The sequence below is a fragment of the Fusarium coffeatum genome (genome assembly GCF_003316985.1).
Source record: "Fusarium coffeatum strain FIESC_28 chromosome Unknown BRIP53273_contig_67, whole genome shotgun sequence".
Taxonomy (NCBI): Eukaryota; Fungi; Ascomycota; class Sordariomycetes; order Hypocreales; family Nectriaceae; genus Fusarium; species Fusarium coffeatum.
Window position 1 is genome coordinate 260,761 of NW_022157863.1, and position 26,888 is coordinate 287,648.

The window sequence follows — 26,888 nt, forward strand, 5'->3', positions numbered from 1 at the left end:
CACACAAATTGTTGTTTGGGAAGAAGGGGTATCTTTGAATGTTGGAAGAAGCGGATTTGAGAAGAGGAAAGGCTGACAACTTATTAAGTAAGGTGTTCTCTGGGCTAAGGCGGGCTGTCTCCAAAAAAAAGTTAAGGTGTCCAGATGGCACAAGAGGCCAGATTTCACATCATTCGCAGCCCCACGTGACAGGGGTGCAGCGCTTTTGTATGGGGCTTCGGCACTGTACATGCCGCCTTTTCTAGGTTACGATTCCCACGAATTATTTGATGCGATACTTGTTCACAGACTTGAAGACAGTGTTTGTAAGACAAGGCTGTTCAGCCCCTGGCGCGCTAGAATAGTGAGCCGTGAACGCCTCAATCACAGGGGGGCCACTGCGTAGAAGTACCGCCACCTTGATACAGAATGAAAGAAGCGGTTGGAAGATACGAAGGATCAAGAATGGATCATTTCTACCGAGTTCTATAGATAGTGAGTGACTCACGTCAGCTTGTGCTTGTTTTAATTGAAAAACTTTCTGATGCAACCCTGTATTCCATCAAAGCTATTCACTGCGAATAAAGGAAACTTGGCCTCTTTTTTTATCTCCAGATTCGAGAATATTCCCACCGTCCATCCCTCAGTGGGTCACTTCGGAGCCTAGCTACCGAAGGTGTCCTTTTTGGTGAGGGGGATAGAGGATCCTCATATCCCTTAATATCGTATATTACATGCTCAAGCGGAAGCTCTAAAGCCTCTGATACAATATGGTTGTCATGCGTCCCAATGAATGACTTGTGTATAGAAGGTTGTGTTTCATGATTGGTATCTGTCCTGAATGGAGATTCCTTGTACCATGATTGGTTGTTCCTAAATTATATCCACTTTAGCCACCCTACACCAAATCAAAACAACAATGAAGGTACACTTGCTATCTATTCCAAGAGGCAGTGATCGAGTTCGCAGGTGACCTGGGGCCATTATTTGTTCTTCAACATTTCATTTCTATAGATCTATGTTGATATTCCTGGCAGTGTGTTTAATCTTGATCTCGATGGGCTAATCTCATCCCAAAATGTAGGCAAAACTTAGTGACACTGGTGACGTGAGCAAAGTACTTAATTCAGAATGCCTTTGGACTTCAATTCGTTATACTGTTTCCTGTTGAATATCTGCTAAAATTCAGGCTAATCCGGACTTGGTCGAAAAGTACATGTTTTGGACCCGTCTCAACTTCCCCGTTGCAAATTGAAGCTACCTACCTCCCTGTCCAAGAGAACAATGTATGTATTTAAAGTACCTTCCTCTGACGCCTCTCTTAATGGTCTGTACTTAGACTGGACTTGATTGAGCCTGGGTCCCGAAGCGGCTTAGCAAGATCTCAAGGCCACACAGGGACACGTTACTCCTAGGGACCATAAGTACCGAGTCCAGTCGCCCTCCGTTTGATACTCTTATTGTACCTAAGCAAGTTACATGTATGCTACTGGCTGTCTTAACAAGTGAAAAGAGGCATGCAATATCCATGAGCCCTCAAGTTAGTGAATATCATCAGAGAGCCCACAGTCAACCGTCTTATAATTTACCACCTTTGGAAGCGTATTCAATTATCCCAATACCTAGGCCGACAATGTCAGCAAACTGTATGAGATCGCCCAATGACTTCATTCTCTGTCAGACTGTATACATTTGGTTGATTAGAGGTGGACCAGATATATATGTCAGCGGTGTGGTAACTGGTAAGGGACCCCGAAGAGCCGCTGGAGGCGAGCCAGCTGCAGACTTCCTTAGAGGCAGGTGGATGTCAGAAGAATTGTCTAAGGCTTCAGCTATATGAGTAAAGTAACCTAATTGTTAGCCTAAGCTTGCATGAGATGACCAAATTACCTCGTCTCTTATACTCTCGGCGGCCAATTGTTCTGACACCCTGACGAGAGGGTAGTTCCTTGATTTTGCCTTGTACGAAAAGAGAAGGATGGAGGTTTGACAGACTTTCATGGCCTGCTAGCTCATCATCATTACTGTCAACATCGTCGTCGTCCAGTCCATTGAGGCGTTGTTTCTTGGGGTTGACAGGAAGAGAACCAGACACGTCTGGAAGGACCGGTGCAGCCTTTCGCTCGACAGAGCCTTTGCCTATAGTACTAGGAGACCGTACTGGATGGTTGGGTGCCGGGAGGTTTAAACCTGGGATAATGTTAGATAAGTATAAGTAGGTCTGGATAGTCATACTCAGAGGAAGTAAGCAGAAGCAGCTTGTGGTCTGGCTGGAGTAGGAGCACCACCTGGAGTAGGGATTGATGTAACCTCAAGTCGGCAAGGATGGCGTTGGTGCTGTCTGAGTGACCCATATCGGTGGTAGCCGTTGTCGATGGAGGATGAAGGTAAGGTAGAGGAGGGGGGCGAGAGCTGAATGATTGAGACGACCTTAACGAACGAGGCTGACTGCCACTGGAGTGGACAGAACGAACAAGACCGAGCCACGAGGATGCCGTTGACCGAACTTCGGGAAGCCTGAAAAACAGGGGAAGGGTCAAAAGCGAGAGAAAAGTGCGACGGCGGCGAAGAGCAAAGAAAGCAGAACGTCCTCAAAACGGACGCAGGCGAGAAACGACGAAACACTCAAGAACGATTTCTTCCTGTCCACATCTCATTGTATTCGATTACTTAGGTACTAAGTCCGCTAAGTATGTAGGTAGAATTGGCTAGTGACGTTGGCTACCCCCGAGGTATCTGTCCGAAAGGATGATCTTGAATTTGGAAGATTCGCAGGACTTGTTTGCTGGTGCATCATTTAACTTGACACCCTTGCTATCACGGGCACTTTGAAAGCCTAAGAGCGATGGTAATCGTGATCATTAATTCAGTCTTTGCGGTATACTCGGGCTGTTATGGTGGTAGTCTTGTGTTGTGAGGACGCTGACTGGGCTTCGGCGTTGGTCAGACGAGCTGCAAGAAAGATTATGCATTGCTTGCTTTTGGTGAAGATGAGAATGCACTGGCGTGATTGTGATGTGCCAAGGTGAAGTCGATCATGTTATCTAGTGGCTGGTGGCCCCAACCTCGAACTGAAATCAGAGTCGATCCCACTCCAAACCAAAATTTACAAAATATCTCGAGCTTCTCTCGATTCTCAACATCGATCCTGAAATGACCAACACGGCCGCCGTCTTAATCGCCACTGCTTCCACCTATGCCTCGCCAGAACGTCGCAGTTGGCGTCCTCGTCAATGCGGACGACGGTATCAAGGTACGCTTTCAGGCGCTGAATGCTCTTCTCTCCCTGACGAATAGTGAGAGTTAAAGATTGATTAAGTATCAACTAGAGGCCAGTTAAAGCATAACTTGAACATGATTTCAAACATTTCGAATGCGATGATCACACAGTTAGAACACGACTATTCTTCTACTATCCCTCAACACGAATCGGCGTACGATGTACTTGTATCCAACTGGCGGCTGCAGAAACATCCACACACCTTCTTATCCACGTCACTTACCGACAGCTCACTCCCACTTGGATGACTCTTTGTCTGCCTGCGCCCGTAGGGGTTTTCTTCCTCTCGAATTCAACGGTAACCCGGAGGCCATGGTGGAGATGATAATTGAGTTTGGTCCGTGTTTGGTTCTTGCCTGGCGATTGAAGAGGTGAGGAGCCGAGTCGCTCTTGTCAGGTTTGTTCTTTGTTCGGAAGGCGTTGGGGGAAGACACTTCTACAGGCCTATCTATACATCAAGGCAATAAACCCGTTTGCTCCCGTAGGTGGCATCATGTTCACTATCCCCCCAAGACCGAGAAGCATAGGTTCATTTTACTGAGGTCAACAATACTTTCTTGACTGTAGACAAGGTGCAAGGAAGCCACTGATATAGAATCTTGGGAACTCCAATAAACCTAGTGCACGCCTCTGTCGAGGTCGCCCTTATGAATCAGCGAAAGGTCCTGAGCCCTGCTTCAGGAGGATGAGTTGTCGTCGCTTAGTGTGGTGGCTTAAACACAACTGAATTGGCACCTTTTGGGCTGGCGGGGGGCAACACAAAGAGGCGGTCCGCTATTATAGAAGTATCAGAAGGTTGACCTTTTCCTTGAGCAGATAGTAACTTACCTGTTAATTGTATTTTTCGACAGAGCCTTCGCTACACAGCCCATTGCCTGGATATTCACTCAACACTCCTTCGTACAAGACTAAACATCATCAACGTACATCTCGCGCTTCTGCTCATCGCTGAGAATTTCGTAGGTTTGTGTGACTTCCTAGAACTTAACTTCTGACTCTTCTGCAGCCCCCGAGTAGCACCCCCATCGTTGCCAAATGGACTAATACACAGAATCATTCAGCTGTTCGGGAAAGTCCCGCGGCGGTCCCGGCGGTCCTGAGGTTGACCTTAACGATATCCTTGGGCATATTGTCGACTTGCTACCCACAAGCTATCGGTAGAAGTGGCTGTCACATCACCGCGGGAGCCTTCTGCCTTGACTTTTGCCGCCACTGTGGAATCGGTAGAGGTGTCGGTACGCTCTGGTTCAGTCGCCGCACGATGCTTCTAGGGGGGGAGGAGGGGTTCCTTAGTCATAGGCTGGGCGCGCTTATTGCGGGCGGGGTTGGGAGACGCTTCGCTTCGAGCAAGTTGTACATGGCTTGTTTGATAACGTTCTCATCCTTCAGGTCAAGAAAATGATAGAGACCGTCTAGAAAGGCGCATATCTTGCCGGGGTCCATTGGGAGGTTGAGAAGTGTATTAGAATTACCTCGGCTTGTGCTTGAGTGATAGTAATGTTCATACAATAAGCCTCATCTATAAACCCGAGTTGCATATCTTGCCAGGGTCCATTGGGAGGTTAAGAAGTGTATTAGAATCACCTTAGCTTATTATGCTGAGATACAAGTCGTCATAACGGTGGCTGCAGTAGTCCTTTGCGTATGGTATTGGATGTGACCCCTTTGGTATAGTATCCTCCCTCTATTAACTGTTCGCTCGTAGGCTCTTTGTATGCGACCCAGCGATTTGATTATACCACAAGATCCGGAGACGGTGAAGATTCCTGATTACAGACGAGGCGGATGCTATAGGGACCCCAGTTACTTGGCGAAACTATCTGTATGGGTATCCTTGCGTGTCATCAGGACCCACCATGATCGGTCTAATAATATCTTAAATCAACGACATCCAGGCTGACGATACATCGTACTCTCAATGTTTAAACAGAAAAATGTCGACTCGCAGAATTAAGAAACTCTTGACTCTAGCCAAACGATAGAGTATCGGTCAAGGTTAGATATATTGGAAGCAGGGATGGAAGTCAGTTATCCATGCAGAGGAAAATAAGCCATAAAGTCACTGCTATCAATATCTTTATCTTGGCATGGATGGCATTGACGGCGTATCCGCCCATAGACCTTAACGTAGTGCTTTTTCAAAGAAGCAGATTGCATTTGCGGCCACTCCTACTATTAAGGGATCAATGGTAACACATCTGAAGATGTCTGCAAAGGCGTACTCAACAAGACTTTACGGTCAACCTTGCAAGTGCACTCTCAGTTGTGACTAGATACGTGCAGTTGTTTGTCCGGTAAGTCATGTAGAGGAACTCGGTTATAGCAACTGCAGATCACAGGTAGCTGTGAAGGGTGCTGTCACACACACAGCAAAGCTTAGAAACAGCATCTGTTTATTTCAAAGTGTTATTTATTGAGTAATCGTTCTTAATATCTACGGGCATATTATTATTAAAATCGAGATTAGATAGTAGTCATATGTCACCAGTTCTGAGATGGTCGTTGCATTCTTGCAACCGTCCCCCCTTTATTCATCATTCATCTTGGTCTTTAGGTTGAAAGTGGAAACGAACGAGATGCACATCGTAGGTAAGCACGGTATTAAAAGAAAGATTCAAACTATGTGTATATGTATGCACATTTGCAAATAGCACTAGCCAGCTTGCCATGCACTGTCAACCAACGTACTGGCGGAGCCGCACTCGCGTAACATTGAGATATGTCAAAGGGATAAAAAGAGAAAAAGATAATGACCCCCCTTCCGGGGTTTGAACCCGGGGCTCTCCATGATCCATCCCATATTCAGAAGATAGTAGCACCGGGCCAAGATGACGCCGGATGAATGGAGCGTGCTAACCACTGCACCAAAGGGGGTGTGGCTGTTATTGTTGAAAAATCCTAGGTTCTTAGACATCATAAACCTATGGCCTGTCGTGTCAATAAATAACAAAGCATATGGTTTCCCGCACCGACTCTTGCCCTGCCCTAGGCAGCATAATAAAGGTTAGGCTGATTACAAAATGGTCTGCCTGACTTTCTCCTTTCAACCTTTTTCTCTTCCTTCCATCGATATTTACTACAAACCGGTCGTAAGCCATCTATTACACACAATAATCACTCCAACAACCGAAGCCCTTCTCACTAAGGGGACACTGCAGTCATGTTTAAGGGGTGCCGATCCCCCTCAATAACTTCAATCCTGTCACAAGAGCCTCAATACGTCAGTCAATAGGTCTTACGGCTGATCATGTACCCTTGGCGTTGGAATATGGTGAAGGGACCAAAAAAAGAGAAAGACAGAAGCTATGTGCCTAGCTGATCCCATTCAGGGGGTTGTCAAATAGGGGCTACGAGACATGTCATGTTGTGGACCATTTAGTTCCCGTAAATTATTTTGAGAGATGTCTTCTGGTACCAGTTTGATGATTTCTCAAGTTTATTTCAGGAGATAAACAATGATTTGGGCCATTCAGCGACAAATGGGAGGTCAGGTAGTGTACCATGACAATATCTTTCCAACGAACGGCGGAATGACTACTATATGTTTCTCTCGTTCCCAAGGGAAGACAATGATTAACCCAAATACCCCCTATCGCTAAACCCGCCAGGTATCTCGTCTCTCAGATTTCTACAAATGGAATCCTCTGATCAGGCGAAGCAGGACGTATCAAGCCATATGTAGATTGACTCCAACCAACAAGAAACTCAAATGGAAGATACTTCTACCGAGATCGAAGTCGCCTTCCGGGCCGCAACTCAGAAGGGAAGTTCCAAGCTTTGAAGGGAAAGACCAACATAGCCTGGGTCGAGACCAAGGATGAGGCTGCTAAATAGGCATTAAGTAGAGAAATTGGAACATCATGGAATGCGGCTGAATATGTGCCTCTTAGCCGCCTCTTCATTACGGGAAATATCACGAACGTCATCTCATTCGAGCTGCTCTTTTAAGGATCACCCGCAGTGACAACACAAATAAAGGCAGAGCCAGCAGGCACAGGGAATCTTTGGTAGTTTTATAACCACCAACTCCGAGACACAAACCTCCACCATCTAGCCCGTAAACCAAGCCACACTTGAGGTCCCAAAAAAAAAAAACACTACCTAGAAAGCATAAAGATAACTCTGCCCAAAACAACTGACCCGTCATCCCGCCCGGAGACTTCCCTCATGCCGACGAGGCTTTGCAAGCGAGAGCAATGAGCATAACGTGTTTAACGTTTTAACCATAAGAAATACCTAATATCAATTGTCGGCTGCTCTCTGGCTTGAGAATTGAACTAACCTCTCGACAAGTCTACCCTACATATGCGAGATTGACGTACCTGGACCCTTGTCGCCGTATCTGGTGTTTACCTACCAAGAATCGCATTGAAGGCAGCAAGCAAAGGGCTTCAAACGACTGGCACGCATGTGCCGCTGATAATTGCTTCCCAAGACAGGTCTCAGAGTATCAGACGAAACGGCCCCGGAAAGCACGAGATGACTCATGTCAGGTCACACAGAGCAACCGACAAGTGGAATCGGTGATTTATTATGGTTGAAATGTCATGTACTTTATACTCCTCGCTCGCGCTTCCAAAGCCTATCAGATAAACAACAACGCCATAGTATATACAATCTACATCAGTTGCTTTCCCAGCTCATCGGGGATTCTGTAAATTTCGCCGGTCTTATCATCTTGCAGCCAGTGTTGCTCTGGGAGTATTGTAGGGTTAGGATCCTTAATTGGCTGAATCAGATTCACATGCTCGTGTATATGGGTAGACAGTGTTCTATGCACTTGGCGGATTTCGTGTACATGAGGACGGACATTCTCATGGACAACCGGGTCTCGGTCTGTGTGAACTGTCCTGTCGAAGTCAAGGCTGTTCTGGAGATGAAAGTTGGATCCACCTTCTGTGCCAGCCTGGACTTCCTTATTGATGCGGTCGAACTCGGCGTCTCGTGGGTGAATAGCTTCCAAGTTATGCTTGATGTTGCCCTCCTGGCTAGTATTCGACTCCAAATTGACATCAGACTCTTGAGATATGGGATTGATGTGTGTTGCTGGCTTTTCGGGACCTTCTTGCCCAATTGCTAGTCGCGAGAGCTTCGCCTGGTCATAATGGGTCTCTTCGAAGTGATCAAATGGAGTCAAAGGGTCGACCTCTATTTCAGGAAGCTCCGATTCCTGTTGAGAAACAGCTAGACGGGACAGCCTTCTTTCGAGGTCCTCTGCATCAGGCGAATTAGCTGGCCTCGCCTTTTGATGGTTCGCATTCTCTACCCCAGTGGTATCTTGTCGAGCTGCCCGGTCTGATGAAGCATCGAAGTACTCGTTGCCGCCGGCATTTCCATCAGTATGTGCCTCACCGGCATCTTCTAATTGGATACCAGGCCGTTGGCGTTCCAGTCTTGGGGTTTTGGGGGTCAGATCCGCCTCTAACGGCTGAACTGCCGGATGAGCTAGGAAGCCGTTTGTGTTTTGAGGAGCACTGGCGGGTTTCAATTGAGGAGCTTCATGGTCAACTTTGTGTTCAGACCTTGAAGTTCTGCTCAAGAGACTCAGTGACTTGCGATGGCGCGACTGGGACTTTCTGTCTGAAGCATTCAAACTGTTTCTGTTGCTTGACGGCTCCGCGTTGGGACTCTCAGATGTCTTTCCTGCACCATCTCTGTGGAACAGACGTGAAGCTCGCTTCTTGATGGCATCTTTGAGACCCATGTGAGGCGGTGTGTACCCGGAAGGAGCTCGACGATAATCGGGAAAGGCAGAAGGAGCAGGCAGAAAACAAGGAAAGGGAAGGAGCGATCGTGATGAGGGAGATTGTTTTGTGTATTAGTGATATTACGAAAACAACTCAGTCTCTACTGTACATATGATGAGTTTGCCACGCAAGAGACGATTGCGTCTGTTGATTTGAGCTCATGTCTCAGATTCGGAGAATTCCTTCTGAGGCCATCCATCAGATCATGGCCCAACTCAATTCGGCTCAACTCTATTCGACCAAGAGAAACTCCATGTCATCATACAACGCATATTTACATCACTCACCCCCTACTTCCCATTGATCAATTGAGGTCTACGGTCTAGATCGTCTCGCCGGGATCGACGGCGAGGATCAGTGTGGAACTTTGCGTCTCCGAAGCTCGATGACGCCCTTCATCGGAGCTATAGCACGCTAGTGGATGCTTAGCTATGCTAATCTGAGAACTAGCTCTATAAGCCTCTTGGCCAGAACCTGGCACCTGCTCATCACTTCCTGTTTGTCCATGGCGTCTTATTTGCGAACGGAGACGTCGCGACGAGGGCATCGCCAGAAACGAACACCGGTTGCGGATCAACTTCTCTACGTGGTCTATGGGATATGCACGACCCGCCAACCTGGGTGGATGAGACAGGGCTTGTGTCTCTCCGGAGCACCTGTTCCTCCGCAACCAGAGATCGTGACGTTGACAATCCCTGGTTTCAGCTGAGGTGGACGGAAGCTGATTGCTTGTTGTTGTTCTCTGCCTGCGAGCGTAGGCTTTGGGGCATGCTACTGAGGTCACACCACTCCAGGGGTTGGGCGTTAGGGTCGACTTGACGTGTGCACTGTCCTCAGTCCAGATTCAGCTGCAGATGCAATGCAGTTTACCTTGAGCGGGGGGCACGATCAAGATGCTTGCCGAATGAAGATCGCGGGATGACATGGAGGGCTTGGAGCTCAACATCATCATCATGACAGCTCTAACACGGTGACACGGCCCACACACCAGAAGCTGGAGCTCCCTTGAACTCACCGTTGCCTGAGACTCTCCAGAGTCAGATCCGGAGCTCGAATGATATGACGTTCATGATACTTCCCGTGATGAAGAGGCGGCTAATGATACGTTGGGCACCCACGACGACCTGTGCTATCTTCAAGTATATAAGCTTAAGCACATCTCAACCTAAGCAGCTTCATTCTCATCATCATCACATCAGCCACATTACAACAGCAAAGCAACCATTATTACCAAAATACCGAATTCTCATAACCTCATAACCAACAACCAAATCAACCAAAATGGAGAAAGCAAAGTCTGCCGTTTCTAGCTTCCTTTCCAACGATGGAAAGCACAAGACCACCGTCGATGAGGACGTTCGAGGAGCAGTAACTCAAGAGAGAGTGCTCCCACATCAGCACGAGTCGGTGACTACCGCTCTCGATAAGGAGGTTCACCAAGATCATCATCATACCACCATTCAACCTATCGCTCACAAGGAGACACTGTAAGTGAAATATTCCCCAGTCTAATGAATACGCTAACGAACTCAGTCCCGAGCAGCACCATCACAATATGGTCCCGGTCCAACACAAGGAATTTCACCATGAAGACGAGCAACAGACTCGGGCTACTCTGGACCGAGAAGCTGCCAAGTACAGAGACACCACTGAGACACACAGCACCACACATTCTACTGAGACCGCTCCTACCGTCACTGGTGAGCGCATTCATCACCATGTACGTGGAACCTAAACCTCCCAGCAGTCAAGCCTCATCCTAACATGATATCAAGGTGCATGAACATGTCCAGCCAGTAATCCAGAAGGAGACTGTTCAACCTCATGTGGTTCATACTACGATTCCGATTCAGTAAGTCAATCAACATGAATGCCATCCTGTATCTGATTCTAACTATGTCACAGCGAGACACACCATGCGGCCAGCGTCCACCACGGGACTTCAACCCTCCCCGTAAAGACTCTGAACGAGTTCACCTCCGAACGCGGTGGTTTGGCTGAGAAAGCTGCTCAAAAGCTTACTGAGTTCGAAGGGTGCCCCAAACCGTACCGTCGAGAGTTGTTCGTAGTTTGACAAACCCTTTGCTACACCATGGACTAACGAAGTGCAGGCAAAATGAACAGCTTGAAGGTGACAAGGGCATGCATATTCACGGCCACGGTGACAACTATGGTGAGGGCCGCGGTATTGGCCACACCGGCGAGGGTCTCGCCGCTGGTGGAATGGCTGGCGCCGGCGCTACTGCAGCTTCTCGCAAGCACCGCCACGGCATCGGCCATAAGGATCGCCGTGGATCCAACTCTAGCAGCAGCTCCATGAGCTCCAGCGATGAGGAGTCCCGCGGCTTGGGCAAGACCAAGTCTTCCAAGTCCCGAGGACTTGGTAGCTCTGGAGTCGGCACTGGCGTCGGAGCTGGTGCAGCCGCAGCCGCTGCTGGCGCCGCCCATCACCACCATCAGAACCGTGAGGGTGCTGCAGCTGCTCCCACTAACATGGAGGGCAACCGTGGTCTCGGAGCTACCAACGAGGGTATTCCCGGCACTTCCGGTGTTGGTTCTGGTATGGGATCCACTGGAGCTATGGGTAACACCAGCACCATGGGTGCCAACCGCGGTAGCATCGGAAACCCCAACACTGCCGGCCTTAACAAGCCTCACTCTGGCGGCGAGTACGACTCCATGAAGACCGGTGGTCTTCACAACGATCCTCTTAAGAGCAACTCTTCTCACGTAAGTTTATATCATCTTCAATGAAACATATGTTCTAACAGTTCACAGGGCCGCGCCGACTCTGGCGTTGGAATGACCGAGCAGCGAAAGCCTTCCCTGCTTGACCGTCTCAACCCCCTCAAGGACGCCGATGGTGATGGCAAGAAGGGCCTTATGGACTAAGATGTCTTAGTTGTTTAATCTCGATTAATACCTAGTGTACGATTAGTGATAGGACGAGTAGCGCATTACGCGAGCTTAGCTTAGTGTTTCAATTATCAGTATTTCCTTAACCATTGGTCGATACATTATAAAACTGTGTGCTCAATGTTATACATGACATGTATGGTGCGAGAGATGTGATATCTTCCTTCTCTTCTAGCGTCGAAACTCAATAAAGTATAATCGTCTTTGTGGCGTTTGAACTAACACTAAGTAAACCGCAGGGTGCCAGAAGGGTCGACTATCATAGGTACTAAACATAAGATGAAATACTTTGGCCAGTTTATGCCAGCTTAGACTAGCAGTTAGGTTACTTTATTGTGGTAGCCTAAGACTTAGAAGACAATTCTGCTGTTGCCCACCTGCTAGGTAACCTACATATAATAGGTACGTTTCAAAAGTGCCAATCCCATAAATCGATTACATACGCCCAGCGGCCTGGTGGCTTAAGGAGCAGTAATAAACCTTCGTGGTGGCTCCACAACTTCTGACGTTTGTTACTGCACGTGTGGGTGTGTTCCAATGAGCTTCGTATCTGCTACTGATCTCATGTCATGCAGGCATCATACATACACTCGAGATTGATATAAGATGAACTGTTCACGGTTACGACCCACAGCTTGGCCAACTTTTATTTCCCCCCTGCCAAGTTTGAGCCAAGTTCACCATCTCGAATTCCACGAAACAAACACCCAAGACGATATACGATCTACGATCCACCCCCGTGGGAAAGCCGAACGGTGCTAATTGCACGTTCATATGTGATAAGGAGATATGCTTGGAGATGTCTCTAAGCAGAGCCGGATCTTGAGTCGAATTTGGGGGGTCTCGATATATTCCGCATACGACACATCAAGAACACAGCCGTCACCTGCAGGAGCACAATTCACTAGCCTGACTTACCGTCGGTGTCAATGGTGAATGTCATGGACCGAGGTCGGGTTTTACTTACATACAAATCTCCAAAACGGGGCTCTCATGTGTACATCCGAGTTTGTATAGTGTCAACCAACCGGCTCCTACCAATACACACGTCCAAGGAGGCTCTGCGACCATCCTTTCAACAGCCTCGCGGAAGGAAACCACTCAACAAACATCAAGTTTTTTGAACCACCTTGTATTCCCACGACATGCAAAGCAATTCGAGACAAGATCGAAAGTGCCCTGGAACGAGAGTAAAGATCGTCCGGGAGAACTTCCCGCCATCCCTAAAAGCATGGAACTTCATCAACGTGGATGATGAAACGCTGAGAAGGCTGCAAAGCGACTCGCCGTGACCAATATCTCGCGGGCACTTCGAGATGCCCAGGTTACCAGAATGATTGATATTGTTCGTCGCAAAGTTGCCACCAACCGGGCCATGCAAACTGCGGGCTCTAAACAAATTCGGGATCAGCCAAGAGGTTTCTAATATCCTAAAGGAAGCAGGTTTCGTATGTAAGCCGTGTACAAGCTAGCACCCTTACTAACCATAGAGCAGGACGAAGGAAACGTGAAATTCGGCTTGCTCTCGGCTACATTTCCTAAGCCCGCGTGCGATCTTGCAAAGACTTGCCTGGCTGCGTCCCACATCCGCTTCTGTGTCAGTCGTGCTAGTACCACTGGTGCTAACATCAGACAGGTCATCCTCCAGCCCCTAGGCTAAGTCTTATAACAAGCAATAGCTTTCCAGTAGCACCAGTGCCAACATTAGACAGGTCGTCCTCCGGGCTGAGTCTCATGATAAGCAAGAGCCTTTGGTAGTATGCAAGTTACATCAGCTACTGAACTCTAACGACAATAAACACAAAGAGCTACCTAGCTATACGCAAGGCAACCTCTTCCCCCTTTAACGTTTAACCAACCCGACACAACAAGTCGTCATCCGACGTACCAAGAGTCAGTTAATCAACCGCGGTTCTCTACCCTTCGCTGCACATTGCTAACTATCACAGTTGCTAAGAGTATTAGAGACCAACAAGCTACTCTACACACTGAGGGCACTGGTGAAATCCAAGACGCTCATAAAGCCGAGCATACCCCTGACAACACCGAGGGCCCCGAGACATTCAACTTCTTTCACCCGCCAGCTCCGCAACGCCCACCTGGATAGGGAAACAAGCCAGTTGCGTATAACCGAAGCTCGCATGGATTGCTAGCTAGACGCAAGCTCTGGTCGATGGCGATGCTCAGTGCAAGGTTCATCTCCAGAGGCGTGATCAAAGGGACATTCAAAGTCTTGCAAATCGTAGTTCTATGTCCTCAATTTATTCTAAAATATTATTAAAACCCTAAACGTCTTGGCCGTACATCTAAGTAAGCGTCGTATCCCTCCCTTCGTTCCACAATATTGTTGGAAATCCTAAACGTCTTGGACATGGATCTGGGTGAGTGCCGTATCCCTCTTGTTCGCATTTTCGAAGCGAATCTGCGGCACAAAAGCATAGCCCCTGAGCTTGGGTATTTGGTTAGCGTATCGATCCATATCTCAGGTCTTGAGGGCCAGCTGGTTCCTCAGTTCTGTGGAAAATTACCATCACAACCGCTTCTGAAGACCAGGATGTGATAGGAATAGGCCGACGATCTTTTCGGTACAGTGTTATAGTGGAAAGGTTATGGTCATGACCGATTGTGTCATTTCTGGCTAGAATCGAACTGAGAATTATAACCAGCCTGATACTCGAGACCCTGGCGCTGTCGTGGGTTATAAGCGGGCATATAACTTGTTGAGAAAACAGCTCCATGCTTGAGAGGTTGATCGACTCCGGACAGTTTATCCGTCCGGCAGGGTAGTGATTATGATCCTGTGCATCAGTCCATAGATGATAGTTCTGGGATGAGGGAGTCTTACAGACGCTTCTAGTATCAGAGGAGCAATAGACTTAGGAATACCCAGAAATACTCATGCCAGCCTGTCACCCTGATCGTTGTTCAAATCTGGTAGCTTAACAAGAATAAGAAGCTCGCGACTTTTCGGCCCAACCCTCACAGTGGCGGCAAGGCTGGTAGTAAGAGTGATTGAAGCTTGTGAAAAGCGACGAGCGAAACGGTGTTTCCTTGAATCGCAGTAACGGCCATGGCGATGATACTACGGAACTGGTGAGAAATTTGAGGATGTCCCTATCGTCGCACCTTCCCCTGTTCCCTTCGCGCTTTCACCTCTCTGTGGGCCGCACAACAGAACGGGCTCTTAGGCCAACTTCGACTTTTCACCAAATCCATTTGTATGGGGACATCTGGTAAGTCTATAACCATACAGTGGAGTAAGTGGCATACTGATCATTAGCCATGAGATATTGGAGTAGGGTAAAGATAGAGGGAATATGATAAGTGAGGCTCAAGAATAAATCGGACCATCCCGATTCGCGAACCGTCTCGACTATTAAATCATCCTGCTCTTTCGAATTCTCTTTTCCACACTCTTCATGTGGCTAGTACATCGGCTCGGTGTTGTGTAGATGTCCAACCTACAAGTCTTCTCTTTGACCAGGCATCCCAAAGAAACCATTCGATTATCAGAGGATGTGGCCCCCGATAGCCCAAGAGACGACCTAATATTTTCTTCCTATGATAGCTTAGACGGAGGCCCGGGCTACTTTGTCTTGACGCTCTAAGCCTCCGAGGACTTTCCTGCTACCCCCGGGGATTGTTGTTGGGTCAAAGGAGGCCCATCGAGAAGCTAAAGTGTCTTTTTCACCAACTACTGTTGAAATCCAGACAAGCTCATGGACAAGGCCAAGAGCCTCGTGGCATTTCATCCCTGGTTTAGTAGACAGCCGAGATTTCATGCATAATATCAGTTACAGTTGTCTCCAAGGATATGCCAAGTATTTGGCAACCACACTTTGATTTCTGAATTGTGAATGATCTACCAGGAGCAGGCAATAGTCCCTTAACTAATGTTAGTACTGGTGTTACTATGCTATTGCATTTTTGTATCTTTAGTATTCAACGTTAGATCTTAACAATAAATCTAAACAGTGAAGAAAGTGGCTGAATGTACTGCCGCAGCTGGTGCCCACACTGAATGTGGTGATTGTTAAGTAGACTATAGAGGGATAGTAACGATACCAGATCTACCCCCATGGGAACTCCAAACGGTGCTAATTGCACATCTATATCCGAGACGAGATAGAACGAGCAAGTACAAACAAGACTGCCAGGAAAACTATAAAGTTTACCACATGTTCACCAGCTGGTATGAGAACGGTCAAGCAAGAATGGACGATTCATCGAAAATATACTTTTATGTTCGATTCTATGTATGCGTTTCTATTCCAATAATCCAGCAGCGACGGTTTGGCCTCCACTGCGTATGACGACTCTTTGTCCGCGTTCAAGAGGAACCTTGGCAGCCAACTTGACAGCTACACGCGCAACACCACCCGGTTGAACAACTCTAGGCTTCTTCTTGACAACACCTCCAGTAACCTTGTCCAGTGTTGCTGCTATAGATACAATCTGCCCAGCCGAATGTAATCGTCCGCGATGCAGGTCCACAGGCATAGGCATCAGATGCTCGAAAGCCATAGCCTTCATGATGAAGTTATCACTGCAGTTGATGGGGTCCTTGGTGTGGCAGAGCATGTCGCCGACTCGAATGTGGATCGGATCGATGTTACTCAAAGCAACACTGACATTTTGTCCAGCGACAGCCCAGTCTTGCATATCCGAGTCCACCATGATTGACTTGACGTATGCTTCCTCCCCACTCGGTTGAACTAGCAGGGCATCGCCGATTTGAAAGGAACCTGCGTCAACCCGACCGGCGATGGTTGTGGTGCCAAGTTGCGATCTAAATACTTCCGAGATGGCCATCCTGAATGGACTTTTGAGTGCTCGCGCTGTTGTCGGCTCCGAGTTCTCCAAAGCTTCAATCAATGTTGGTCCAGTGTACCAAGATGCTGCAGTGGCCTCTGTTCGACGGGCAAGATTGTCACCGTTGAGGCCGGATATCGGAACGAAATCGACGTTCTTGGACGTGAATCCAAGACCAGTAAGGAAGCCACTGACTTGTTGAGAAATCTCATCATAACGCTCCTGTGACCAGCCGACCATGTCAAGCTTATTGACGGCAATAACGAGTCTCTGGACACCCAAACTTCGCAAGAGCAACACATGCTCTCGAGTCTGACCCTTCAAGCCCTTCTCGTAGGCTCCAGTGTTTGCATCAATAACCAAGATGGCAAAGTCGGCTTGGCTAGCACCTGCAATCATGTTTGGTACAAAATCGCGGTGGCCAGGTGCGTCCAGGACAGTAAAGCTGGTCTTCTCTGTCTCGAAGTGATTTGTTGCAATGTCAATGGTCACACCTCTTTCTCTCTCTTCACTCCTCTGGTCCATTACCCATGCCAGGGCAAAAGACTGCTTGCCAGACTTTTCAGCCTGCTTTCGATACCGATCAATAGTATGCTTCTCAACGAATTTGAGTTCCAATAATAATCGACCCATTAGGGTACTTTTTCCAGCGTCGACATGGCCTACACTTGTTATTAATGAACAAAGGAAAGGACGAACGAGGAAACATACCGACTACAACAAAACTGATACTTCTCTTATTGGAGCTGTTTTCGTACTCTTTGAGAACATCGAGCCCCTTGCTCTTAGGCGGCGGCGCATCAGCAATCTTGAGCTCGGAGACGTTCTTCTCAGCTTCAGAAACATCCTTCCCCTTCTCTTTCTGGGGCTTCTTGGGGGCCTTGGCTGCTGGTTGTTTGCCCGCTGAATGGAATTAGATTAGTTCATTTCGTCCTTGCAAAATTCGAACCTTTCGCCTGAGCTGCTAGCACAACATCGTCTGGACTTGGCTCGGCGAAAGCTTGTGCGGCAAAAATTGAAGAAGAAGTGTAAGGCATGGCAAAAACATCGGGCCTCTGGGATTTGGCCGGAGCAGATCCAAAAAGCGTCTGAGCAAAGGCGGAAGGTTTAGCTTGAGACACAACCTCAACTTCTGGAAACCCGTCCAATAGGAATGGATCTTTGTATCCAGAAGCTGTATCTTCCTGCTTTTTGTCTTCCACGATAGGCTTATGGTCTATTGTCGTTTCTTGTTGTGAAGCGAAGTCCTGCGATGTGGCTGGCGGAGCTTGACGTCTCTGGCTGGGGGGCGCCCGGTTCTCCTTTCCTGACTCAGCAATAGAAAGGTTGCTGACGTCCTTGGTGACCTTTTCCTGCTCCTTCTTCTCTTCGGTCCTCTTCTTCCTAGCAGCAGCGAGAGCCTGAAGCTTTGACATCTTGGGACCTTCGCCTCCTCCTAGCAAGCCTCCACGAGGGCGCTCAGGTTCGATGAAGAGAGTTTGACGTTCCTGAGGCACGTTCAACCATGGCATGTCGCTGAAGAAAGTCGCAGAAACTTTGTTGGCAGGTGGAAGGCTCATGTCGGAAGTATATTCGCTTGACAGACGCCCATGGTCTGCTCCAGTTCCCGTAAGGCGCTGCGAAGCAGAAAAAAACACTGACATACCTTCTGGTGCTTTCTTTGCTGGCTTAGGTGCCGGGGCAATAAATGTCTTCATCAGATACGTAACTGATTTGTCGATATCGTAATAATAATGCCACAAAGCTTCTTCGATTTGTGTTTTTGTGACTTTGTTCGCTTCGGTTCCCAGAACTCTTCGAACTTCTGCGGTTCCTTCGTCCATCGCTTGACGATCTTCTGGACTGAGCTCTTCCTCCCCTTCCTCCTCGTAGTCATCGCCGTCAAATTCAGATACGATATCGTTCGCATCAAACGTGTGGACAATGCGATGGCGAGACATGTTGTCTTATTTGGTAAGGCTGAAGTATTATTCGGAGATACAATGTGGGTGCGAGTGTGTGCGATTCGGTCTTGAGATATGAGATATGAGTGATGAGAAAAGATGGAGACTGAGAACGGAGGGGATCTCACAGATTATATAGTCATAGGGGAGAGAGTTTGAGTTGTCGTGACTGCACAATCCGAAGTTAGGTGATCTCAAAGTTTGGGTAGGTTTGGGTATGGTTTCTGTGCCTGAGGTAGGTATCCAAAGTATGACTGTCTTTAGGTAATGATGCTTCGACGGTTTGGCGGGGTCCTCGTTAGTGGGGTATGAAGTCACGACGCCCAAGGCGCTGACCGACCTTACCTGACCTGAGGCGCTGAGGCCTAGTTAGGTGGCGGGGTTCAAAGGCCCCTGGATTCCATCGGAACATCTCTGACCCGCCCCGCCCGTGAATCGGTGAAGGCACCCAAATCTTCAAAAAATTGGGTGGGAGGATTAGATTGGATCGATCAAGAAACCGATAGAAGCTCCAGACTGCCACCAATTTTCGAGGGGACTTTTCGATACCGCTGTAAACACCAGAACACTTACGGTCACAGCTCCCCGAGGGTGGAAAAGTCTTAGCCAACATGGATTCCTTGAGTGAGTCCCGCACACTTTTGTCAACGAGGGGCGAGGGGTAGCTAACTAGGGGACAGATTTGGACATGAACAACGGTATTTACGACGACATGCCATGATGATGGTTCCCTGCTAACAATCGCAGCGGCGGTGATGAAGGATGAGCAAGGCCGTCCTTTCATCGTTGTTCGAGAGTATGTTTATCATCATGCCGACCCTCACCGTCGATTCGAATTACCTAACATCTTTCAGTCAGGGGAAGAAGAAGCGCCAGTTTGGTAACGAAGCCGTCAAGTCGCACATTCTCGCCGCTCGAACCGTCGCAAATATCGTCAAGTCGTCTCTCGGTCCCCGCGGACTCGACAAGATCCTTATCTCCCCCGATGGAGACATCACCGTGACGAACGATGGCGCTACTATCCTGCAGCAGATGGAGATCACCAACCACGTTGCTAAGCTACTAGTCGAACTCTCCAAGTCTCAGGACGACGAGATTGGTGATGGTACTACCGGTGTTGTTGTTCTCGCTGGTGCTCTGCTAGAGCAGGCCGCCGATCTTATCGACAAGGGAATTCACCCCATCCGAATTGCCGACGGTTACGACCAAGCTTGCGATATCGCCGTTGCCGAGCTTGACAAGATTTCAGACACTATCGAGTTCTCGAAAGAGGAGACATCCAACCTTGTCAAGGTCGCCCGAACAAGTTTGGGCAGCAAGATTGTTTCCAAGTCCCACGACCAGTTTGCCAACATTGCCGTTGACGCCGTTCTATCCGTTGCCGACCTCGAGCGAAAGGATGTCGATTTCGAGCTGATCAAGGTTGACGGAAAGGTTGGAGGAGCTCTCGAGGATACCCTCCTTGTCAAGGGTGTTATTGTCGACAAGGACTTTTCTCACCCCCAGATGCCTTCAGAAGTCCGCGATGCCAAGATTGCCATCCTGACCTGCGCTTTCGAGCCCCCCAAGCCTAAGACCAAGCACCACCTCGATATCACCAGCGTTGAGGAGTTCAAGAAGTTGCAAAACTACGAAAAGGAGAAGTTTATCGAGATGATTCAGCAGATCAAGGATACAGGTGCCAACTTGGCTATCTGCCAGTGGGGTTTCGACGATGAGGCCAACCATCTCCTCCTCCAGAACGAGCTACCAGCTGTCCGATGGGTCGGTGGACCTGAGATTGAGCTGATTGCTATTGCCACCAACGGCCGAATAGTTCCCAGATTCGAGGATCTCTCCGCAGAGAAGTTGGGTACTGCCGGTGTTGTCCGAGAGATGTCCTTCGGTACAACAAGAGAGAAGATGCTTGTCATTGAGGAGTGCGCCAACACCCGAGCTGTCACAGTCTTTGTCCGAGGTAGCAACAAGATGGTGAGTCTCATTTATGTGTTTAATTAGAATACTGCTAACATATCCAGATTATCGATGAGGCTAAGCGATCTCTGCACGACGCTCTTTGCGTGGTGCGAAACCTTGTCCGTGATAACCGTGTTGTCTACGGTGGTGGTGCCGCTGAGATTGCCTGCTCTCTGGCTGTCGAGGACGAGGCTGTCAAGACCCCTGGTCTTGAGCAGTACGCCATGCGTGCCTTCTCCGAGGCTCTTGATACCGTCCCCATGACCCTGGCTGAGAACAGTGGTCTCAACCCTATCGCTACTCTTGCTGAGGTCAAGAGTCAGCAGGTTAAGGCTGGTCCTGAGGGCCGTGGCAAGCTTGGTGTCGACTGCATGGGACGTGGTGACAACAACATGAAGGACGCATTTGTTATCGACCCTCTTATCGGCAAGAAGCAGCAGCTCCAGCTTGCCACACAATTATGTCGTATGGTCCTTAAGGTCAACAACGTTATTGTGTCGGGAGCGGATGACAACGACTTTTAGAGTAAGATAGATGGGCAATGAACAAATGCATGCTTATCAATCTTGTCATGATTAAGATTTGGTTATGCAGGTAGATGATATCCATGTATGTATAATCAAAAGTGCTGTATATTCCGCATACCTTTTCATTCACTTAATGTCTGCATGATACATTGGGTTTATTATGATACTGGAATGTGATTGGGTGATGATCCTTCAATGAATCTGACAGGGATGGGAGGAATTGCACTCCTTTGGCCTACCTGCATTCATCCTTTGCATTGTACATACCTACCTATCCAACACAGTGAAGATATTCGCATCCTGGATTCTATTTGCTTATATAAAACCGGACTTTCCTGCTTCTCAATGCAACCCGCTGAGGCTACTTCATCAACTTCGCCAAGGTTGCTGCCTGATACCGATACATCAACAGCTATAATTAAACGACGGCCCATTCCTCGGAAAGGCCATACAAAATCCCGAGCAGGCTGCTCCAGCTGTAAGAGAAGAAGAGTGAAATGCGACTTGATTACCCCAGAATGCGGTGCTTGTCATCGACTAGGCCTCGAGTGCCAGTATCTGAATAAGCTTGGTGGTCAAAATAAGCCAGGTGATCAAACCTCAACAACTTCTATCTCAAAGCCATTGCGAAGTGACTTAGTCATGTTCGACATAAACGACCTTAACTTCTTTCGACATTTTCTATTTGAGGCGTATCCTCCTCTACCTATCGATGGGTTCACCGTATGGCAGCAGGCTTCACAGCTTTCACACGAGGTGAGTTTGTCAAGAAGTGCAAAGATGGTTTGACTAACAGGCTACTCAGTACGATTTCTTATTGCACTCAATGTTAGGCCTTGGAGCTTCTCATCTAGGAATGTTAACACCATCGGGATACGAAAAGGCTGCATTGAAACATCGAGTCACTGCCATCAGTGCACTGAACAAGCATCTGACGAAGACTCATTTTACACAACAAGACGCTGAAGCAGCTTTTGGCGCTATGCTGAACTTGACGTTTCAATCAGCTTACATGAGTGATGGACTTATTGATTTCCTCACAATGGTTCGAGGCTGTTGGCTCGTCGGCACACAACCCTCCGTGGACCTAGATCACACGATCTTCAAAACATTTGGAAGATTGAGCTATCTCGAGAAGATCAAAGCTATTGTGCACGAAGACGACCGGTCAAATCACTATTTAGACAAGGTCATTGCTGAGGGATTCTGTCAGAGTGTACAGAAACTGGGACCGCTATGTCATAGTGTTGGAGAGTTGCAGTATCTTGCACAAATGCAAAGAATTGCAACTCTAGCGTCTACCAATCCTGCCGAAAGTGAGAATATCAGGATTTGCTGAGTTGTATGCGCACTGACATGATTTCCAGGCTACCGTGAGCTCGCGTTCCTCTATGATGGACTTGGTCATCTCAACACCGCCGATTTCACTTCCTTCATCGATACCAAGAACTACGCTTCCCAACTTGTCATCATGCACATGCTCGTTTTAGAATTCGTCATGAGTCGCAAAGCAGTGGAGGGTGACAAGAGGTCTTCCATGGGCCAGAAAGGCTACTACTGCAGAAAAGCCATGTCTAAGGTCTGGGTTCAGAAGATTCTAAGCAAACTTCCTCAGGAGTATTACGAGTACGGAGAGTGGCCATTGAGATTCATCAATAGTCTGAATTACTCGTTTGATGATGAAGACCAGGTTTGGAAGCCTTTCATGTTGAGCAGTGGTACAGCTATCTTACCCGAGGAAGATACGCTGTCTTTGGCCATGCGGTAGATCCGTCAAGTTCATATTCATATCTCAGATCAAAAGTCTTACGTAACAGGTGTAGTATTGGAGCCAGACAACAAATTTAGCAAATTTATCTAATTATCCATATATCAATTGCCCAATCTATGACCTAAGCAGCCTGGTAGCCCATGCCATCTTGAAATCATCTTAGCATCCCCTCAGCAGACGATAGCACTACTTCCGTCGTTCAGCCAGTCCCACACTTTCTTCTGGCTGAACAACCTTGAATCGAGCCCCATGTTTACCCAAGTACTTGCTGGGATGATAGATGCAGAAGATCCCGATGGCACCGACCATAGGTAAACTCTCGAAAACCCAAAAGAGCCACTCATGGCTGAATGCATAAGAATCTCTGCCGCCAGCAAACTCGATAACTCGAAAGATACAACGGGTCTGCTTAGTCAGTATATGTCTTTGCCATTGATGACACAGGGGCTTACCATGATCAAGATACTAGAAATGTATACTGCAAGAACCACCTTTTGCCAACCTTTGGGTGCGCTATCGACAGCCATACGACCTGCAAGAACATGGAATCGCCTGAAAACACAGAGGAATAGAGTGAAGGCGACGAGTTGGAACGATAAACCAGCTATGAGCACCTTGACTCCGATTCTTTCCATCTCCCCCTTCCAGTTATCAGAGCTCGCAATTCCAGAGCCGCTACCCTGGACAAGGAACGCAACAATGTCACATCCAACGAAAATTGGTGTCAGGCGTCGGCCTGGAATCTTGAGGATTCGATGACGAGATAGAGGAAGAACAGCGAGGATGAGACGGCTGATGAGGAGGTAGTTCCCTGCTGCTATAAGAACAGGAGCAAGAACAGTGTAAGTCAGTGTCATAACGAAGGGTGTCTACATTATTAGTTGGAGGCCCAGGAGGCAATAGAGGAGTTACTTACTATCTCGGACTGGTTCTGGACAGAATGTATCCTAAGGTTATAGGCGGCAACCTCAACGGCTGAGCCTACAACGACAACGATAAAGAACCAAGCTCGATATTTGATAAGAGTCTGGTAGGCAAGGATGAGAAAGATGATGCCGTAGACTACAGTCCCGACTACAGCAAGGGGAAAGGATGGATCATACATCCAGATGGACACTTGATCAGCCATTTTGTTGTTCGACAGTAGGCAGTAATGAGAATAGTGGTTTATTGACTTGATCTGCTTGAGATTCTTCATCATCATCATCATCATCATCATCTACTATCTTCTATATACTTATTTTGAGATATAAAGACTACGCAATTCATCGCTTCTGAAAGCGATGAATACGTTGCCAAGCATAAAGATTTCCTTAATAGGTAGTTGTGGAATGTTGGATGCTTATCCTAGAAGCATGGGAGATTGTGGTTGGCTGTTGAGTCTCTCGTTAGTTGCGTGGCCCTGGATCTGAAAGCGATGAATGCGAGCTCACCAAAGACCATGTATAAGCAGTCTCAAGAAAGCCGAAACATGAAGGCTATCTCATTAAACAGAAGACCATGTTATTGTCCTCGTCAGCTCCTTCTCAGATGATCCACAATATGACCTTGTCCAAGTTAGATGTCATCACCATGTGAGAACCAAGAAGACAACCCAGTAGCCACAACACTAAAAAAGACCCTGATTTTAGCGGCATCTACTATTCTTAGGCATCAAAGACAAAACCTAGGCTACCCCCAAGACAGGACCTCAGTTCGGCAAAAAGGATCGGCGCAAGAAGAAAGACATCCGGAGCCCAGACTCACGCGATGAAGGTATTCACATGAACATTGCACGGTCGTTGAGCTCTTGGCCTTGTTGTTTATTGCCTCAAAACAAATCTGGCATGCACACATGATGCTGTCTCCGATATTGACAGCTGTGGCCATTTCTCATGATCGCAAGGCGTGTGAGACAGCATTACTAGTATAAGCGCTGGTTCTGGTTCTTGGGTCTTTAGAATGTCTCGGACCCTGACTTGGCATAATTCGGTTCTTGGGTCATGTCAGGGCAATTGAGGCAGATGATTGGGGTCGGTTGACTAGGGCCGCCAATATGGCAAGGTGTTGCGGCGATTTTCACAGAAGCGTGACCTTTTGGTCACGCAAAGAAGAATATTTTTTAATGATTCAAATTAAACGATTGGATGTTTATTTTCCCCGGAATGTTTCAGATAATGAGATGGATAGAGACAATAATTTAGGCTATCGACCTAGAAGGTAGTGATTCTATCCTCGGTTTGTTCGGTATCACCAGCAAAGCCTCAGCAGGCAGGCTTCCATGTCTTATGCCGCACAACACTGCCACCAGCCGCATTTCATTCTATTGGATCGCATATTCTCTGGTCAAATTTTACCGCTTGAAATTGATGAATGACTGACCGTCAGCGGAGATGTTTGTACTGTATTTGTGTCCCCCCAAAGCGCCTTGACCGATCTTCTCATTCTCAGTTTGAGGATGACTACAGTCAATCTCGTCGTGAGAAGTGACTGAAAGGCTGCACTTGCGGTTGCAGTTGCCACTGAGGGGGGTATTCATGTGAGTCAGTTTGGATGAGGGTTCGCTTCACCTTGCGGTATGCTGCAGTACAATATGTTGAGGTTTGATGCAATGCAGATGGCGTGCATCCATGTAAACGTGGGGTTATAGACGGTGATTAATTAGGAAAGACCAAATATTGATTTAATAGTATTTGAATACAAGAGAATATTTATTTATTTAATAGAATGAATGAATATGTGCATTACTATCTTGTATATAGTAAGTAGTTTACTTAGGATGATTAATAGCTATAGATACTATCTAACAAAGAAATCGTGATAGTAAGTACGGGCTATTAATAAACATCAACAGACATACCGTTTCAACTACAATATCAATCAAATAAATGTAGATAAAACAGCCAATGAATAATAGTCTCTGAATAAATAAAATACAAAACGGTCAACAATACGGCAACAGTAATAATTCACCTACAGACCGGGTTTCCGGGCCTCACCGCCCACCGTGGCCACTGTAACAGGCCTATTTCCCCGGTCATCTGCCTTTAATTTGCTGAGTTGTTCAACCCATCATGACAATAAAATGCACACTCCCATCCCACCACCAGCGAAATCCATCTTCAAAGAGCCCCGGACCTAGTTCCTGTCAACTAATGTAATAGTGACCCTCACCTATAGTCTCTAGTCTATACCATCTAAAAGTCCTTGGACTCCTTCCCCGGGGCTTACATGAGACATCCGCCATCTCTCACCGGATCTTCTAAACTGGCATCCATACATACAAGACAAAACAAAACAAGCCATCTTCAGTACTGTCTGTACCTTGTGTTTGTCTATCACGAGCTAGTAAATGTCCCCCTCATTCATGCAAACATCCGCTTTCTGAAGCAGGAAAAAGAAATTCCACAAAGAAACACTTGCACTACCATCTTCATTTCTCTATCCCTATCAAAATGCTGGTTCATGGCTTGCTTTGTCCTACATGCGATGCTATGCGATGCGCTGCGACGTAATGACCAAGCCATCAAGGATCCTGTCAAGTGTCATTGTCGATGAAAGAATCTAGTTATCATTCACATGGATATTTCAGTACTCTTCTCTACTATTGTTTGCTCCTCATCAGATCAAAAATCAAGTTTGGCTGACTGATTGCTTGTTTTTCTTCTGGTGCCACGACATCACCGTCTCGTATTGTGATAGACACCATGTTTATCACATTTAATACCTGATTGCCTGTCGTCTGATTGATTTTCAGGCTTTGCGTCTGCTCATTCTCAAAATTATCGGGCAGCATTAAACCACCACCCAATGAATTAAATCGTACCATGGCCAAGAATTCAGCAGACCTTGGACCGAGTATCTACTGACTGACTGTGTTCTGTCACTAATAGACTTGTGATAGGTCTCAGCCACGACGTACAGCACAGATACACTTGCGACTTTAGCCTAAACCCCCATGTTCTCTACCTTTATGCC

At 47.5% G+C, this 26,888-nt stretch overlaps 6 protein-coding genes across 6 annotated transcripts; 3 read left to right on the top strand and 3 right to left on the bottom strand.

Moving 5' to 3' along the window:
• Positions 1–7,877: 7,877 nt before the first annotated feature.
• On the bottom strand, positions 7,878–8,963 carry FIESC28_03194 (uncharacterized protein; the record flags this gene model as incomplete). The annotated part of the gene is made up of 1 exon (XM_031157343.1): positions 7,878–8,963. The coding sequence occupies one exon, from the start codon at positions 8,961–8,963 to the stop codon at positions 7,878–7,880; it is 1,086 nt and encodes a 361-aa protein (XP_031018672.1).
• Positions 8,964–10,287: 1,324 nt separating this feature from the next.
• FIESC28_03195 (uncharacterized protein) lies at positions 10,288–11,898 on the top strand (the record flags this gene model as incomplete). Its single annotated transcript, XM_031157344.1, has 6 exons — positions 10,288–10,493; positions 10,540–10,726; positions 10,782–10,858; positions 10,912–11,067; positions 11,118–11,736; positions 11,785–11,898. 6 exons carry the CDS (start codon positions 10,288–10,290, stop codon positions 11,896–11,898), a joined length of 1,359 nt encoding a protein of 452 aa, XP_031018673.1.
• A 4,290-nt stretch (positions 11,899–16,188) lies between these two features.
• Positions 16,189–18,674, bottom strand: FIESC28_03196 (uncharacterized protein; the record flags this gene model as incomplete). The annotated part of the gene is made up of 3 exons (XM_031157345.1): positions 16,189–17,396; positions 17,446–17,637; positions 17,684–18,674. 3 exons carry the CDS (start codon positions 18,672–18,674, stop codon positions 16,189–16,191), a joined length of 2,391 nt encoding a protein of 796 aa, XP_031018674.1.
• Positions 18,675–19,288: 614 nt separating this feature from the next.
• Positions 19,289–21,157, top strand: FIESC28_03197 (uncharacterized protein; the record flags this gene model as incomplete). The annotated part of the gene is made up of 5 exons (XM_031157346.1): positions 19,289–19,301; positions 19,358–19,375; positions 19,425–19,473; positions 19,532–20,648; positions 20,696–21,157. 5 exons carry the CDS (start codon positions 19,289–19,291, stop codon positions 21,155–21,157), a joined length of 1,659 nt encoding a protein of 552 aa, XP_031018675.1.
• Positions 21,158–21,802: 645 nt separating this feature from the next.
• Positions 21,803–22,928, top strand: FIESC28_03198 (uncharacterized protein; the record flags this gene model as incomplete). Its single annotated transcript, XM_031157347.1, has 3 exons — positions 21,803–21,916; positions 21,966–22,476; positions 22,528–22,928. The coding sequence occupies 3 exons, from the start codon at positions 21,803–21,805 to the stop codon at positions 22,926–22,928; spliced, it is 1,026 nt and encodes a 341-aa protein (XP_031018676.1).
• Positions 22,929–23,117: 189 nt separating this feature from the next.
• Positions 23,118–24,060, bottom strand: FIESC28_03199 (uncharacterized protein; the record flags this gene model as incomplete). The annotated part of the gene is made up of 3 exons (XM_031157348.1): positions 23,118–23,336; positions 23,384–23,800; positions 23,848–24,060. 3 exons carry the CDS (start codon positions 24,058–24,060, stop codon positions 23,118–23,120), a joined length of 849 nt encoding a protein of 282 aa, XP_031018677.1.
• Between the last annotated feature and the right edge of the window lie 2,828 nt (positions 24,061–26,888).